Here is a 15,573-nt window from a genome sequence, read left to right as displayed (position 1 = left end):
ACCTGAGAAGACGACTAGAATCAGTCAAAACATGAGCTGTTTCGAATTCATAAAAAAAAAGTGTTGAAAAACTACTACGAAACTAAAATTTAATTGGAAATCCATTTTAATTTGCATATAATTAATGTCCTGACTTCAATTTTCAGATCCATGAAAGGCAGATCTCAAAAAGTTGAACTGGAGTTCCCAAACAATCCAACTCAAGTATTATCCAAAAAAAATTACATCAATACTATAGTAAAATGTTTATTGTGGTGTATTTTTGTTTTTTTATTTTCCCAAATTTCTAATGTTGAATTTGTTCATATTAAATCATAAAAAGACATGTAGATAGAGTTACGTACGTGGAAATACTGTTCTGATTTTTAATGTTGGGTAAATACCATTTTGGACCCTCTGTTTTGCAAAAGTTACCAATTGGACCCTGTGTTTTGTTAAATGACAAAATGGACCCTGTATTTTCTAAAATGGTACAAATAGGATCCTGAATTGATTTTTTTGTCAAAATAAAGTTTAATTATAATCCGATCTAAAAGTGCTGTGATAAAACTGTTTACATTTTTTGTATTTATTCGTATTAAGCATTGTCTTCAAGTTGGTTGTATTAAAAAAAAAGTTGTCAAAAATTAAGCTCAGGGTCATATTTTTACTATTTTAGAAAATGCAGGGTCCATTTTGTCATTTAACAAAACACGGGGTCCAATCTGTAACTTTTGCAAAACACAGGGTCTAAAATGGTATTTACCCTTTAATGTTTCACAACAGTTGCATAAATATTTTGCTAATAGTTATTTCGTCTGATTAAAACTTTGTTTGATGCAATTACAGCGCAACTACGCAACAACCACTCTCCAACTATCGTCTAATTGTGTAAGTGATAGTGTAAGGTAGTATTTTGGTAATTAAAATCAAATAAAAGGTATAAATATTGTCCACACCTTATGGAAATATTTTTGTAAATAAAGTATCAATTTATATTTTCAATGTAATAATTTCTATAGATTATGCCGTTATAAGTTTATAACTTATATGCTTAATTTAATATATAAAAAAAATCACATATAATTTTATTTTTGTTATGTTTTGATATGTATTTATTATGTGTGAAAAACAAAAGTATATATGATTATCATTAATTTGCCTCCTATAATTTTTTTTTCTTTATAATTTACCCTCCCATATAAATCTTCCCTCCTTATGTAATCATTCTTTCATGCCGATTTCGTGTCAAAATAAAAAAAATCATATTTACAGCTTAACTCAAAATTCAAAACGCCATCACCGACATACGTAAATAATCAATATTATAATTTCTTGTTTCAGACAGTAACATAATAAATCATAAAAAAGGTTACAAAAGAATGTATATATGCATTACATAAATATTTCTTAATAAATGAGAATTAAGGTGAAAATGTTTATGGTATTTTACGTAAGAACATAATCAATGAAATGAAATGACACGTGGCATAATGATGAGAAACCCAGGGCAGTTGGAATGAATCCACATGTATCAGATTTTGTCCTCCTCAGTTATAAATAAGTGATAAATAAATTCAGATCCAAATCTCAAATCTCGCCCACATTTTCCACTTCTCTTGCTCGAACTGTCTGAACCTCACTCACCCTCGGCGATCGATGGGGTTTCCAGCTGTGGACGGTCAAGATAAGCCAATCAAGTTCTTGATCTACGGCCGTACCGGCTGGATTGGTGGCCTCCTCGGTAAGATCTGTAAAGAGCAAGGGATCACATTCGAGTACGGTTCTGGCCGCCTCGAGGACCGAGCTGCGATCGAAGCTGATATCGGCTCCGTTAAGCCCACTCATGTTTTGAACGCCGCCGGCGTTACAGGCCGTCCCAACGTCGATTGGTGTGAGTCACATAAGGTCGAGACCATCCGTACTAACGTCGTCGGGACCTTGAACCTCGCCGACATTTGCCGGGAGCGAGGACTTCTTCTTCTCAACTATGCCACTGGATGTATATTTGAGTACGATTCGGCTCACCCGCTCGGGTCGGGTATCGGATTCAAGGAGGAGGATAAGCCTAACTTCATCGGATCCTTCTATTCAAATACCAAGGCCATGGTGAGCACTGTCATTTATCAACTTTTGATTATTGTTTTAATACTATTTTGCTTATAGGCATGTATTAGATCTGGCATTTGTTCTTTTGGATCTATGACATCGTCTCAATTTTTGGATTAAATATGTGATTTTTAGTTTTGTTGTACTTGATTTTATGATTCAAGTTCATATATAGCTGACTCATATTAAATCTGTTATAGTATGTATATAAATAAAATCTGTTAAATTTGGTGTGAAGAAAGTAAGAGTGCCGTTGACTTCGAAAGGTCAAAGGGTGTGTTTTGTAAATTTTGGGATGTTCCCTGTTTTGTGTAAGTAGTTTGTTCTCAATACGGTTGGAGCGTTTAGATTCTTCAAAGGCACTTACCTAGAAATGTGATGCTAGAGTCACAAAGATTCTAGAGTTGAGTGGGACTGCTACTATTTGCGTTTTGTTACTTGAGTGGCCAAGAGATCTAACTTTACCCATTTATGGCTAGGATAAGGCTAACTCAAGTCATGGCCCATGGGTCTAACTTCAATGATTGATCTGTGAAGCAAGATTTAAGTTCCAATGGTTGACTTACCATGAATCTGTTAAGCTGACTTTAGTGATTCAGGGTGATTGTAATGTTTTTTTGGGGGGTACAGTTGAGTTTTAAAAGTCAAGGTTGCTACCATTCTTCCTTTTATGTTTTCTCCCTGTTATCATAAATGATGTGTTTCTGCCTTCTGGTATAGAGAACTTATGGGGTGTTTGTCTATTTTCAGTACTTTTATATGCTTTTTGGAACACTCAATGGACTAAAGTTACTGACTTTGGATACTCTTTATGGTAATTGTGAAGGTTGAGGAACTGCTCAAGAACTATGAGAATGTCTGCATTTTGCGTGTAAGAATGCCCATCTCATCAGATTTATCAAACCCTCGCAACTTCATTACAAAGATCTCTCGATACGAGAAGGTTGTCAATATCCCTAACTCCATGACAATCTTGGATGAACTCCTTCCCATTTCGGTTGAGATGGCGAAGAGAAATCTCACTGGAATATGGAACTTCACAAACCCTGGTGTGGTCAGCCACAATGAGGTCTTGGAATTGTACCGTGAATACATCGACCCCAACTACACATGGAAAAACTTTGATCTTGAGGAGCAGGCCAAGGTAATTGTTGCCCCAAGGAGCAACAACGAGCTTGATACCACAAAATTGAGCAAAGAATTCCCTGAAATGTTGCCCATCAAGGAATCCCTCATCAAGTATGTCTTCAAGCCCAACCAGAAGACTGGCAAGGCTTGAAAACCTTTGTTTAGGTTTGAACTTTTCGTGTTTCTCTTATTGCTATTTATTTGATTCAGTTCAAAGTGGTCGTTATGATTTCTCCGCTATAATACCACCTATCTTTCCCTTAAGGTACAAGTAGTGGGTACCCTTTATTTGTATTTGAATGTCTTGATTTAATCAAACGAATAATAATAATAATAAAAAAAAAAGAGCAGTGCGAACTTGAAAATCTTTCATCAATTCTAGATTATGTAAGGGGTGGTGATGGTGGTGGTGGTGTTGTACGGGTATCATGTTTTACATTATTGTTGTGAATTGTGATCTTTTAGGCCCTTTTTCATTAACTGGCTTGGCTTGTGTACTTTATAGTCTTTTAGTTTTAATAACATATTTTTTTTATCGATGGACTCTTATTTGTGTACACAATGACAAGTTTATGTTCCCGAGTAGTAGTGTGTTGTATTTTATGTAGATGTTTGGGCTGTAATGTGGACGTTTGTTAAGGCTATCAGCCGAAATCTTGGTCACCACAGGATAACTTGAACTTCTTCCCAAAGCTAAAAGGAGATGAAGCTAGAATTGACAGCTGTCCTAGTACAGAACAAAGACTGAATGAGCAGTTACACGTGTAGATCTGAGAACCTAAACAAAATACAAACAAGGAAAATAAATTGAGAAATATTAGAGCATCCCCAATGGGTTGCACATATTGTGCATATTGGTTTAATTCTCGAGGCTTATTTAATGGAAAGTGTTGCTTAATATGTATAATGGTCACATCATATAAATATATATATTTTTTTATCTTATGCACATTATTTTTGGTCATTTTTCATTAAATATATCAATGCTAAGTAACTCTGAAAGTTATCACTATAAATGTTTTACACACTATTAATTATAATATTTTATTTTACTATTTATTGTTTAATTTTTTTGAATTAATAACTTTTATTTAGAAAAGAATAAAAAATAAAAAAAGTGAGACATGACCGTTGCTCCTATGAAGCTACTATAGGTGTCCAATCATTTTTTTGTTGAGCAATGAAAATGAATAGAGCATTGAAGCTGCCTAATAGAGTATTTGGAAACTATAAATGTTGTCTCTCATTAGGGATGCTTTTTAATATGAATTATGGTGTCTAATATTCCTATAATATTAATATCATTATTGGTGCAATTCAATATCAGATTCTATTTATTCTAATTTAATAGAAAATTATAGTGAACCTCTAACTAATTATAAAACACTATCTCATAACACCTTAATATCCCATAAAAGAAAGGAAGGAGAATGTAATTCCTTAAAAAGAAAATAGGAGAATAACTTGCTTTCTTTCTTTCCCTTCCTTTAGTAGATCCTACTTATTTATCATAAATTTAGTAAACAAATAAATGTGGTCAATATCATACAATTAATTCCATTATTTTCAAGTAAACATTGGAGATTTGATTATTCATTCTCTGTCTATATATTTATATAATGCTACTGTTTAAGGTGATGATGTGGTAGTTTATTATCTTAATAATCTAATTTTTCTAATTTGTGATTTTTCTAAATTTTTTAAGTTTTTTTTTTAGTTTTTTCATATTTTTTAATCTTCTCTACTAATACCTTGCATTCATAAAGTTTTCAAGTAAAAAAATAAGACTACAAATCAATAATGTCTATTTAGAGTATTTTCAATAGAGTGCTAAAAAATAAGAATATTTAATGAAATTATGAAATTAAGTTTCAGAAAGAATCTAGATGTTTATAATTCTATATTTAATTAAACACAAGAAAAATACATATAGTTTTCTAGAATATGATTCATCAAACTATGTTTCATAAAGTTTTCAAGTAAAAAAATAAGCTTAACAAAAATTATTGCTCCAATGGTCTTCTAAAAAGTGTGCTAAATTTGGCACATACTAAAAGTTGTGCCAAATTTGGCACAAGATATAGCATTGTGCTAAATTTGGCCCACAATAAATGCTACATATTTATTTACTATAATGCCACTAATTATTATAATTCATTCTTTTATTAAACTTTACATTCTTTATATACTATATTACTATCATTTAAATAATAAAAATTAAAAATAATAATTTCTCAATAAAATATCAAATGACTATTAATATAATTAATTATTTATTTACTTATTTTACATCTTGTACATTGGAGCATAATTGTAAATAGTGGACTAAATATAACACAAATTTATTTTTTGTGCCAAATTTAGCACAAATTTTATGTTCTTATTGTTGGAATTATTTTACCAAGATCTTAGATCTACTCACAAGTATGTTGATTTAACAACCTAAATATGAACTTCTAAAACGATGAAAAATTAAACACATAAAAGTAAGAGAAATCTTACATTGGGTGCAGCGAAATATATGTCTCCTCCCACTCAGATCTCTAACCCTTGATTCCTTTCTGTCGTAGAGTGTAATCAAGATCTGAGCCCGAATGTCCTTCTTTGTTGAATCTGAATTCTACACAGCCTTCCTCACTATGATTGAGGTATTACTTGATGTGTGTGGGCACTACTCTATCACTTAGAGAATTTCGAAAACAGAGAAGGTAGAGAGAGAGAGAAAGTGGCGGCTTGAGCAGAGTTTTTGTGTGAGAGAAAATTTTGTCAAATGTGTTACAAAAACTGAAGCCTTTACCTTTTATTTATAGAAGACCACCTAGAGTTATGGTTGAATTAATTGGCATTAAAAAATTGAAAAATCAATGGGAAAAGGGAAGCAAAGTGGCCGGCCTAGGCATTGTGGAAACAAGGCTTTCCACTTTTCCAACTTTCCTTTTCCTACATTGCTAGTTTCCTATTTTGTCAAAACCGCCAATTCCTTTATTCAACCACATAAATGTCAAATCTAATTATTTAATAATTAAAATTAATTATCAAATAATATATTTTCATTTATTTATTAATAATAAAACTAATTAAAGTTTCCCAATTAATAAATATACCCTTCAAATTCTCTATTTACTGTTTCACCCTTAATAAGTGATAAATTCTCAAATAGACACAATCTAACTTGAGAATTATAATTGATTAATTAAAATCATTTAAATGAGTCTTACAAGTAATATTGTCTCAACTAGTGAGGGGACCATGGGTCTATATATCCGAGCTTCCAATAAGCAGATCAAGAATTTACTACTTAAATTCACTGACTTATTAATTCTTCGTTGAATCCACGCATAGAACTTAGAATTGTACTCTCAGTTATATAGAATGCTCTATATGTTCCACCATATAGACACATCATTAGTTATCCATTGTTATAATCCTAATTTGATCAATGATCCTCTATGTGGATGATTTACATTGTAAAGGGACTTAATTACCGTAACACCCTACAATGTATTTTATCCTTAAAACACTTAACCCTGTATAAATGATATTTCAGCTAAGTGAAATGAGTACTCCACCATTTATCTTCGTTTGGTTAAGCTCTAAGGAAATCATCTTTTGCTTACTATTCGCCAGATAGAAGCTATAGATTCCATGTTTATGTTAGCGCTCCCACTCAATTGCACTACCGTGTTCCCAAAATGTACGTATCACCCTGACCCAAAAGTAGGCTTAACTAACAAATCAAAGAACACGAATAATACTCTTGAGATTGAACCTAACCATATCAGGATTTAGATCACTTGATCTAGGATCAACTTAGTGATATTGAATTGAATATATATTACGGTAAGTTTTATAAATCTATTTCAAAGTTCAATATCGGTCCATTCCAATGCATAATCCATGCATCCAACCCGAGCTTTACATTAACCAATGTTCTGGAAAAAACATAGCATTTCTCCAAATGCAAGTAAACTCTGTTGTAGATTGTCATATCAGTAAAATCCAGTGTTCCGATAAATCTAGGAATCCTTTATTCACATAGTCATGTTTACTTTCCACTATGTTGACAACACAATAAACATGATCAAGTATGTGAAAAGGGTTTGAATGAATTTATAAATCAAATAGACAAACAATTGATAAGGTGAACCAAAACATACACAAATGAATGAAAAATACTTCTGCTACTTTATTGATATTGAATAATCTGGATTACATTGAAATGGGGTTTTATTTAGGGCATAAAACCCAACAAACTCCCACTTGCACTAATATAAAACTAATCAGTACATTTCAATTAACCCTAAATTCTAACGGTGCTTTTCGAATGCAGTCATTGCCAAGACTTTGGTGAATGGATCAGCTAAGTTGTCCTGTGTGTCCACTGTCTCCACTAGTACATCCCCTTGCCACATATTCTCTGATAATATGATATTTTCTTTCTATATGTTTACTTCTCTTGTGGCTCCGAGGTTCCTTACTGTTGGCTATAGCTCCATTGTTATCACAAAGCAGGACTAGAGGCTTTTCCATTTCAGGTACTACACCAAGACTGGTGAAGAACTTTCTAAGCCAGACAACCTCTTTAGCTGCTTCAGCCGCAGCTATGTATTCTGCCTCCATGGTAGAATCCGAAATCGCGGTTTATTTCACACTTCTCCAAACCACTGCTCCACCCCCAAGAGTAAACACCATCCCAGATGTAGATTTCCTGTCTTCAAGACATGCCCTGAAATCTAAGTCTGTATAGCCTATGGGATTTAAAGCACAACCCTTGTATACTAATACATAATTTCTTGTACTCTTTAAGTATTTCAAAATATACTTAACAACATTCCAATGTTCCTGTCCTGGATTTGACTCATACCTGCTCACGATTCCAACTGCATAGCAGATGTCAGGTCTAGTGCATAACATAGCATACATTAGACTTCCAACTGCAGAAGCATAGGGAACTTTTGCCATGTCTTCTATCTCTTGAGGATCAGTAGGACACTGTTTCTTAGATAGACGGATACCATATCTAGAAGGCATATTCGCCCCATTGGTATTAGTCATGGAGAATCTCTCTAGAACTTTGTCAATGTAAGTTGTTTGAGAGAGAGCAAGGGATCTGTTCTTCCAGTTTTTGATAATCTGAATACCGAGAACATAGGCTGCCTCACCCAAGTCTTTCATGTCGAATTGAGTGTCAAGCCATTCCTTGATGTGAGTCATTTCTTGACATTGTGGCAAATGATCAAAATGTCATCAACATAAAGGACCAGGAATACTACTACTTGGTCTTCCTTGAGTTGGTAAACACAAGGTTCATCTTCATTCTGATTAAAGCCGTAGGTTTCAATGATCTCATCAAACCTTTTATTCCATGAGCGAGAGGCTTGCTTAAGTCCATCAATGGACCTATTTAATTTGCAAGCTTTATTTTCCTGCCCAGGAAGAACATAGCCTTCTGGTTGCTCCATATAGATGGTTTCTTCAAGAAGCCCATTAAGGAAGGCTGTCTTGACATCCATTTGCCAGATTTCATAATCGAAAGCGGCCGCGATGGAGAGAAGAATTCGGATGGATTTGAGCATGGCGACAGGACTAAAAGTTTTCTCATAGTCCACACCTTCTCTTTGGGTATAACCCTTGGCGACCATTCTAGCTTTAAAAGTTTCGACTTCGCCTCCAGCGCCTCTTTTCTTCTTGTAGACCCATTTGCATCCGATTGGACGATAGTCATCGGGTGGATCTACATATTTCCAGACTTTGTTCTTTTTCATGGAATCCATTTCTGAATCCATGCCGGCTGACCATCGCTTTCGTTGAGGACTTGCCATTGCCTGTTTATAGGTTAATGGGTCGTCATCAATACCGTCACCAACGACTATATTGATTTCACCATCCAAGCCATAACGAGATGGTTTTGTAGAAACCCTCCCACTACGACAAGGAGCGGTGATCTTCTGAACAGGAGCTTTGGTAGTAGTTTTCTCAGTTGCTACAACTGAGGGAGTGAGATTGTCCTCTTCTTTAGTAGAAGAGGATGGAACATTTGAAGGAACTATGTCTGTAAGCATTTCCTCTAATACAACTTTACTTTTCGGTTTGTTGTATTTAATATAGCTATCTTCAAGAAAAGTAGCATTTGTAGAAACAAACACTTTGTTATCCTTGTGACTATAAAATAGTCCACCCATAGTCTCTTTAGAATTTCCGACAAACATGCAAACTTCAGTTCGCGATTCCAGTTTGCCTTTTTTCTTTCTCAAGATGTGAGCAGGGCACCCCCAAATCCTATAATGGCGTAAACTAGGTGTACGGCCATTCCATAGTTCGACGGGTGTCTTAGGGACTGCTTTAGATGGAACAACATTTAAAATGTCGTTTGCCATTTGAATAGCATATCCCCAGAAGGACGTAGACAGAGTTGAATAACTCAGTATGGACCTAACCATTTCCAAGAGAGTGCGATTTCTTCTTTCTGCAACTCCATTTTGTTGTGGAGTGCTTGGGGCAGTATATTGGGATTCAATTCCAAGTTCAATTAAATGATCTTTGAACTACATATCCATATATTCTCCACCCCTATCAGTTCGCAAGATCTTTAATGTTTTACCTAATTGGTTTTGAGCCAAAGCATGAAATTCCTGAAACTTTTCAAACGTTTCAGATTTCTTTTGCATTAGGTAAAGAAAACTATATCTAAAGAAATCGTCAATGAAAGTGGCGAAATACTCATAACCGCCTCGGGCTTTTACATTCAGAGGTCCGCAGACATTTGAATGCACTAACCCTAGGGGTTGTTTGGCACGCTCTCCCTTTGCAGAGAAAGAACGTTTGGTCATTTTTCCTTCTAGGCATGACTTGCATACTGGCAGTTCACCTAAGACGACATTTTTCAATGGACCGTCCTTGGTTAGCCTATTGAGTCTATCAAAACCTATATGACCTAAACGTAAATGCCATAGATAAGTTTGATCATCATTATCAATTTCTTTTCTCTTAAGGCTTCTAGGTTTAGCTACATTGAAAAGTTCAGTATTTAGTGAGATTTGCGTATCAGGTCTTAGAACATAAAGCCCTTGTTCCATGTTAGCAACACATATATGAAATCCATTACGAGAAATTGAACAATTTGAACTCGAAAAATTCAATATATAAAATTGTGTTTGTAAACATGAAACACTAATCAAGTTTCTACTAAAGTTTGGAATATATAAAACATTTTGTAAAAGTAAAAATCTTTTTGAATGAAACTTGATACGGGCTGTTCCTCTAGCTTTAACTGATACTAACTCGCCATTTCCAACTTTTAGCTTTAACTCATCTGGGTGAAGATTCTCCCAAGTTTCAAGTAGCTGCAATGAAGAACATACATGGTTAGTAGATCTAGAATCAACAATCCAGGTGGATTTGTCATTCTCTAAAACACATGATTCAAAGACAAAAGCATCACCTTCGTTTGAATTGTCTAGAAGCCTGGGACATTATTCTTCTTTATGTCCCTTTCCATTACAATTCGCACATAGAACATGATGTCTGATAATTGTATTTGAAGAAGCAGCTTTGTTAGAGCCCTCATGCTTAATCCTCTTCCTCTGATTAAAGTTTTCAATACCAAGAGGTCCCATTGCAATCAAATTCCGCTCATGGTCTCTCAACTCAGTCTCGAGTTTGTCCATGTCGGAGGAGTGAGAATTGTTCAACAAGTAAGATAGAACAAAGCCATCATACTCCGGAGGAAGACTATTAAGGATGAGTCGTACCCATTGTTCCTTTGATAAATCAATTCCAAGTAGATTTGCCTTTTGGAATTTCAGATTCATCAACAATAGGTGCGAGTTAATGCAACTACCAGGATGTATTTTCACACTATTGAGTTCTTTTGCCAAGATACTAACAAGGAGTGGATCGGGGTGAGGGTTATTCATATTGGCACTACAACATATCAATAAACAGAAGTAAGGTTTTGGTTCTATACATACATACTGATAACAAATAATCACATATGTTATAAAAATACTAAATCTAACATTGTTTATTTTATAAGGTTTCCAACAAACTGATACAGTGTCCCGTTTAGGCGAGAGTCAAAGCATCATCCATTGAATAGAGTTGTCAATTCATCTAAAATGATAAACATTCTAGCAACCTTTTATTCGATCAAGATTGGAATTCAGTGTTGTCCCGTTTAGGCGAGAGTCAATGCAATTCTATCTTATGAGCTTCCACCATTGTTTCATACTCTTGTAAGTCTTATATAGTCGCCACCACTAGGGTGGTCAAAACTAATATAAAAAACTTACAAGAAAACTTATCTTTCGAGATTAAACGGTGCTAACTTGCTAATGAACGTTCCTCCATTAGGGAGGATTACTCACTAAAACAATAGCTATGTAAAACCAACAATGGAGATCGAATTTCTCTTGATTATAACTCATTATTTAAAATATGTATTTTATTTAATCATTTATATTCCATATCTCAATAATAAAACATTACAAATTAAAGTTAAAAAAAAACTTTAATTAAATTTTAAAATGGAATAAATTTAAAAAATATCTTATTTAAGTTGTTTAGAGAAATCTAAAATATCCAACTTAAACATTCTTCAATCAATGACTTAATTAAATATTAACAATTAAGTGGTAACCACTTAATTTAAAAGATATTCCCTTTTAAGTTTTCCATATTTATAAAATATCAACTTAAAAAAATATCCAAAGAATCTTAATAACCAATTCCTAAAATTCCTCAACTTAATTTTATAATAGGAAATTCAAAAGATATTCAATTCTCAGTTGATTTGTTAGATATAACAAAATCTCAACTTAAATAGGAATATTTAATGAAATTATGAATTTAAGCTTCAGAAAGAATTTAGATGATTATAATTCTATATTTAATTAAACACAAGAAAAATACATATAGTTTTCTAGAATAATATTCATCAAACTATGTTTTTCTTAAATTAATTTCAAAGAAGAATGAAATTAATTATGTTGCTAATCAATTTTATCAGGTCAAACTAATATAATTAACCTAGCACAGTTATCCAAATCAGGCAAATGGGCCTTCACAATTGGGGTTGTTCATGTGAGGGGGGGCTGGGTTCAGTATGTCGTACCCACTTCTAAGGCTCCCAACTCTCACACAAGGCCCAAAAGAGAGGAATTTAACCTTAAAATGAACAACTGTTATTAATTGAATAGGCTCATTACTAAATGAGCCTAAATAAAATCTATCAAGTTATGACATTTTATTTAGCAACAACAACCTATATGTATCTATAACAGAAATTAAACATATAGGCTCACACAGGCACACAGATTTGGATGGATCCTATCATGTTACTAGGTCATACACAGATGAAAGAAGAATGTAAAAATTACCTGTTACAAATTATTTACTTGACCTATTGACAATTGAACCATGAGTTAAAATCAGATCATTGGATCTGTCAACAAGTTAACCATGGCAATTTAGATCAAGCAATAATAGGTTTTAGAAAACTTACAAACAATCTAAAACACATACTCCTGCAACAAGTTAGATTTAAATAGTTGGATGTAGGATTTATTTATTTTTAAATATATTTCGAAAATAAAAAAAATTTCAGTTTTTAAAAGATTTAAAAATTAAACCTACAATTTTGAAAAATTAGGTTTTAAGTAACCTAAATATCATTTCAAAATAAAATTGTTAACTTACCTTTTAAATTTCATGTTATTTAATAAATTAAATATTCAATAAAATAGAAATGGTAAATACATACCCTTTTCTGATTTTACAATTTAATTTAAGTAAGAATAACAAAATTTAAAAGTTAACAAAAATATCTTATTTCCCTTTTTAAAATACCATGATTATAGTAATCTTATTTTAAATAAGGTCAAGTTACCAAAAATTTAATATCTGACCTTAAACAAAAATAAAATAATCAAATTTTAAAGGAAATAAGAAAAAAAAAAGTAAGCAAAACTTGATTTTAATCTATTTTCAAATTCAAAATAACACTAATATCTAAAATTAATTTTGAAAAATCAAATTAATTTATTTCTGATAATTAGATTTGAAATTTGAAAAGCAAAAATCAACATACAAAACTACACAAAAAATCAGAAGTTAATTCCATGAAATAGCAAGAAAAATAAAAAAAATGAAAAAAATGATGAACAGTACGGATGGTATGCATAGCATACCCATCCGCGCGCGCCCCTGGGATGCTGGCCGAGCTATCACGGCGCAGGGAGGCTGCATGCAGCCATTCCGCGCGCGTGGGAAGGTGCTCATCATCCCGATTTTTTCAATTTTCAAAAATTCATAACTAATTCAAATTAAATCGAGATCGAGTTCTGTAAAAAAGTAAATTGCTTAGAAATTTCCAAACTATCCAATAAAAATAATTACAGAGACAGAAAAGTAACTATTTTTTCCAGAATTCACAAACAACAATCAAACATCAATATGACACACAAATTAACAAGATACCATCCAAAACACAAACAAATCGTTTTAAGTCCAAATTTCTTGCAAGCAAATCAATTACCATGGCTCTGGTGCCAGTTGTTGGAATTATTTTACCAGGATCTTAGATCTACTCACAAGTATGTTGATTTAACAACCTAAATATGAACTTCTAAAACGATGAAAAATTAAACACATAAAAGTAAGAGAAATCTTACATTGGGTGCAGCAGAATATATGTCTCCTCCCACTCAGATCTCTAACCCTTGATTCCTTTCTGTCGCAGAGTATAATCAAGATCTGAGCCCGAATGTCCTTCTTTGTTGAATCTGAATTCTACACAGCCTTCCTCACTATGATTGAGGTATTACTTGATGTGTGTGGGCACTACTCTATCACTTAGAGAATTTCGAAAACAGAGAAGGTAGAGAGAGAGAGAGAGTGGCGGCTTGAGCAGAGTTTTTGTGTGAGAGAAAATTTTGTCAAATGTGTTACAAAAACTGAAGCCTTTACCTTTTATTTATAGAAGACCACCTAGGGTTATGGTTGAATTAATTGGCATTAAAAAATTGAAAAATCAATGGGAAAAGGGAAGCAAAGTGGCCGGCCTAGGCATTGTGGAAACAAGGCTTTCCACTTTTCCAACTTTCTTTTTCCTACATTGCTAGTTTCCTATTTTGTCAAAACTGTCAATTCCTTTATTCAACCACATAAATGTCAAATCTAATTATTTAATAATTAAAATTAATTATCAAATAATATATTGTCATTTATTTATTAATAATAAAACTAATTAAAATTTCCTAATTAATAAATATACCTTTCAAATTCTCAATTTACTGTTTTGCCCTTAATAAGTGATAAATTCTCAAATAGACACAGTCTAACTTGAGAATTATATTTGATTAATTAAAATCAATTAAATGAGTCTTACAAGTAATATTGTCTCAACTAGTGAGGGGACCATGGGTCTATATATCCGAGCTTCCAATAAGCAGATCAAGAATTTACTACTTAAATTCACTGACTTATTAATTCTTCGTTGAATCCACGCATAGAACTTAGAATTGCACTCTCAGTTATATAGAATGCTCTATATGTTCCACCATATAGACACATCTTTAGTTATCCATTGTTATAATCCTAATTTGATCAATGATCCTCTATGTGGATTATTTACATTGTAAAGGGACTTAATTACCGTAACACCCTACAATGTATTTTATCCTTAAAACACTTAACCCTATATAAATGATATTTCAGCTAAGTGAAATGAGTACTCCACCATTTATCTTCGTTTGGTTAAGCTCGAAGGAAATCATCCTTTGCTTACTATTCGCCAGATAGAAGCTATAGATTCCATGTTTATGTTAGTGCTCCCACTCAATTGCACTACCGTGTTCCCAAAATGTACGTATCACCCTGACCCAAAAGTAGGCTTAACTACCAAATCAAACAACACGAATAATACTCTTGAGATTGAACCTAACCATATCAGGATTTAGATCACTTCATCTAGGATCAACTTAGTGATATTGAATTGAATAGATATTACGGTAAGTTTTATAAATCTATTTCAAAGTTCAATATCAGTCCATTCCAATGCATACTCCATGCATCCAACCCGAGCTTTACTTTAACCAATGTTTTGGAAAGAACATAGCATTTCTTCAAATTCAAGTAAACTCTGTTGTAGATTGTCATATCAGTAAAACCCAGTGTTTTGATAAATCTAGGAATCCTTTATTCACATACTCATGTTTACTTTCCACTGTGTTGACAGCACAATAAACATGATCAAGTATGTGAAAAGGGTTTGAATGAATTTATAAATCAAATAGACAAACAATTGATAAGGTGAACCAAGACATACACAAAATGAATGAAAAATACTTCTGTTACTTT

The 15,573-nt window shown here is 33.0% G+C and overlaps 1 protein-coding gene across 1 annotated transcript; it reads left to right on the top strand.

Moving 5' to 3' along the window:
• The first annotated feature begins 1,399 nt into the window (after nucleotides 1-1,399).
• Nucleotides 1,400-3,753, top strand: LOC115716236 (bifunctional dTDP-4-dehydrorhamnose 3,5-epimerase/dTDP-4-dehydrorhamnose reductase). Its single transcript, XM_030644991.2, has 2 exons — nucleotides 1,400-2,088; nucleotides 2,915-3,753. Exons 1-2 carry the CDS (start codon nucleotides 1,639-1,641, stop codon nucleotides 3,365-3,367), a joined length of 903 nt encoding a protein of 300 aa, XP_030500851.1. The 5' UTR covers nucleotides 1,400-1,638; the 3' UTR covers nucleotides 3,368-3,753.
• The last annotated feature ends 11,820 nt before the right edge of the window (nucleotides 3,754-15,573 follow it).

The sequence above is a fragment of the Cannabis sativa genome, chromosome 5 (genome assembly GCF_029168945.1).
Source record: "Cannabis sativa cultivar Pink pepper isolate KNU-18-1 chromosome 5, ASM2916894v1, whole genome shotgun sequence".
Lineage (NCBI taxonomy): Eukaryota > Viridiplantae > Streptophyta > Magnoliopsida > Rosales > Cannabaceae > Cannabis > Cannabis sativa.
This window is presented reverse-complemented; position numbering and strand designations above follow the sequence as displayed.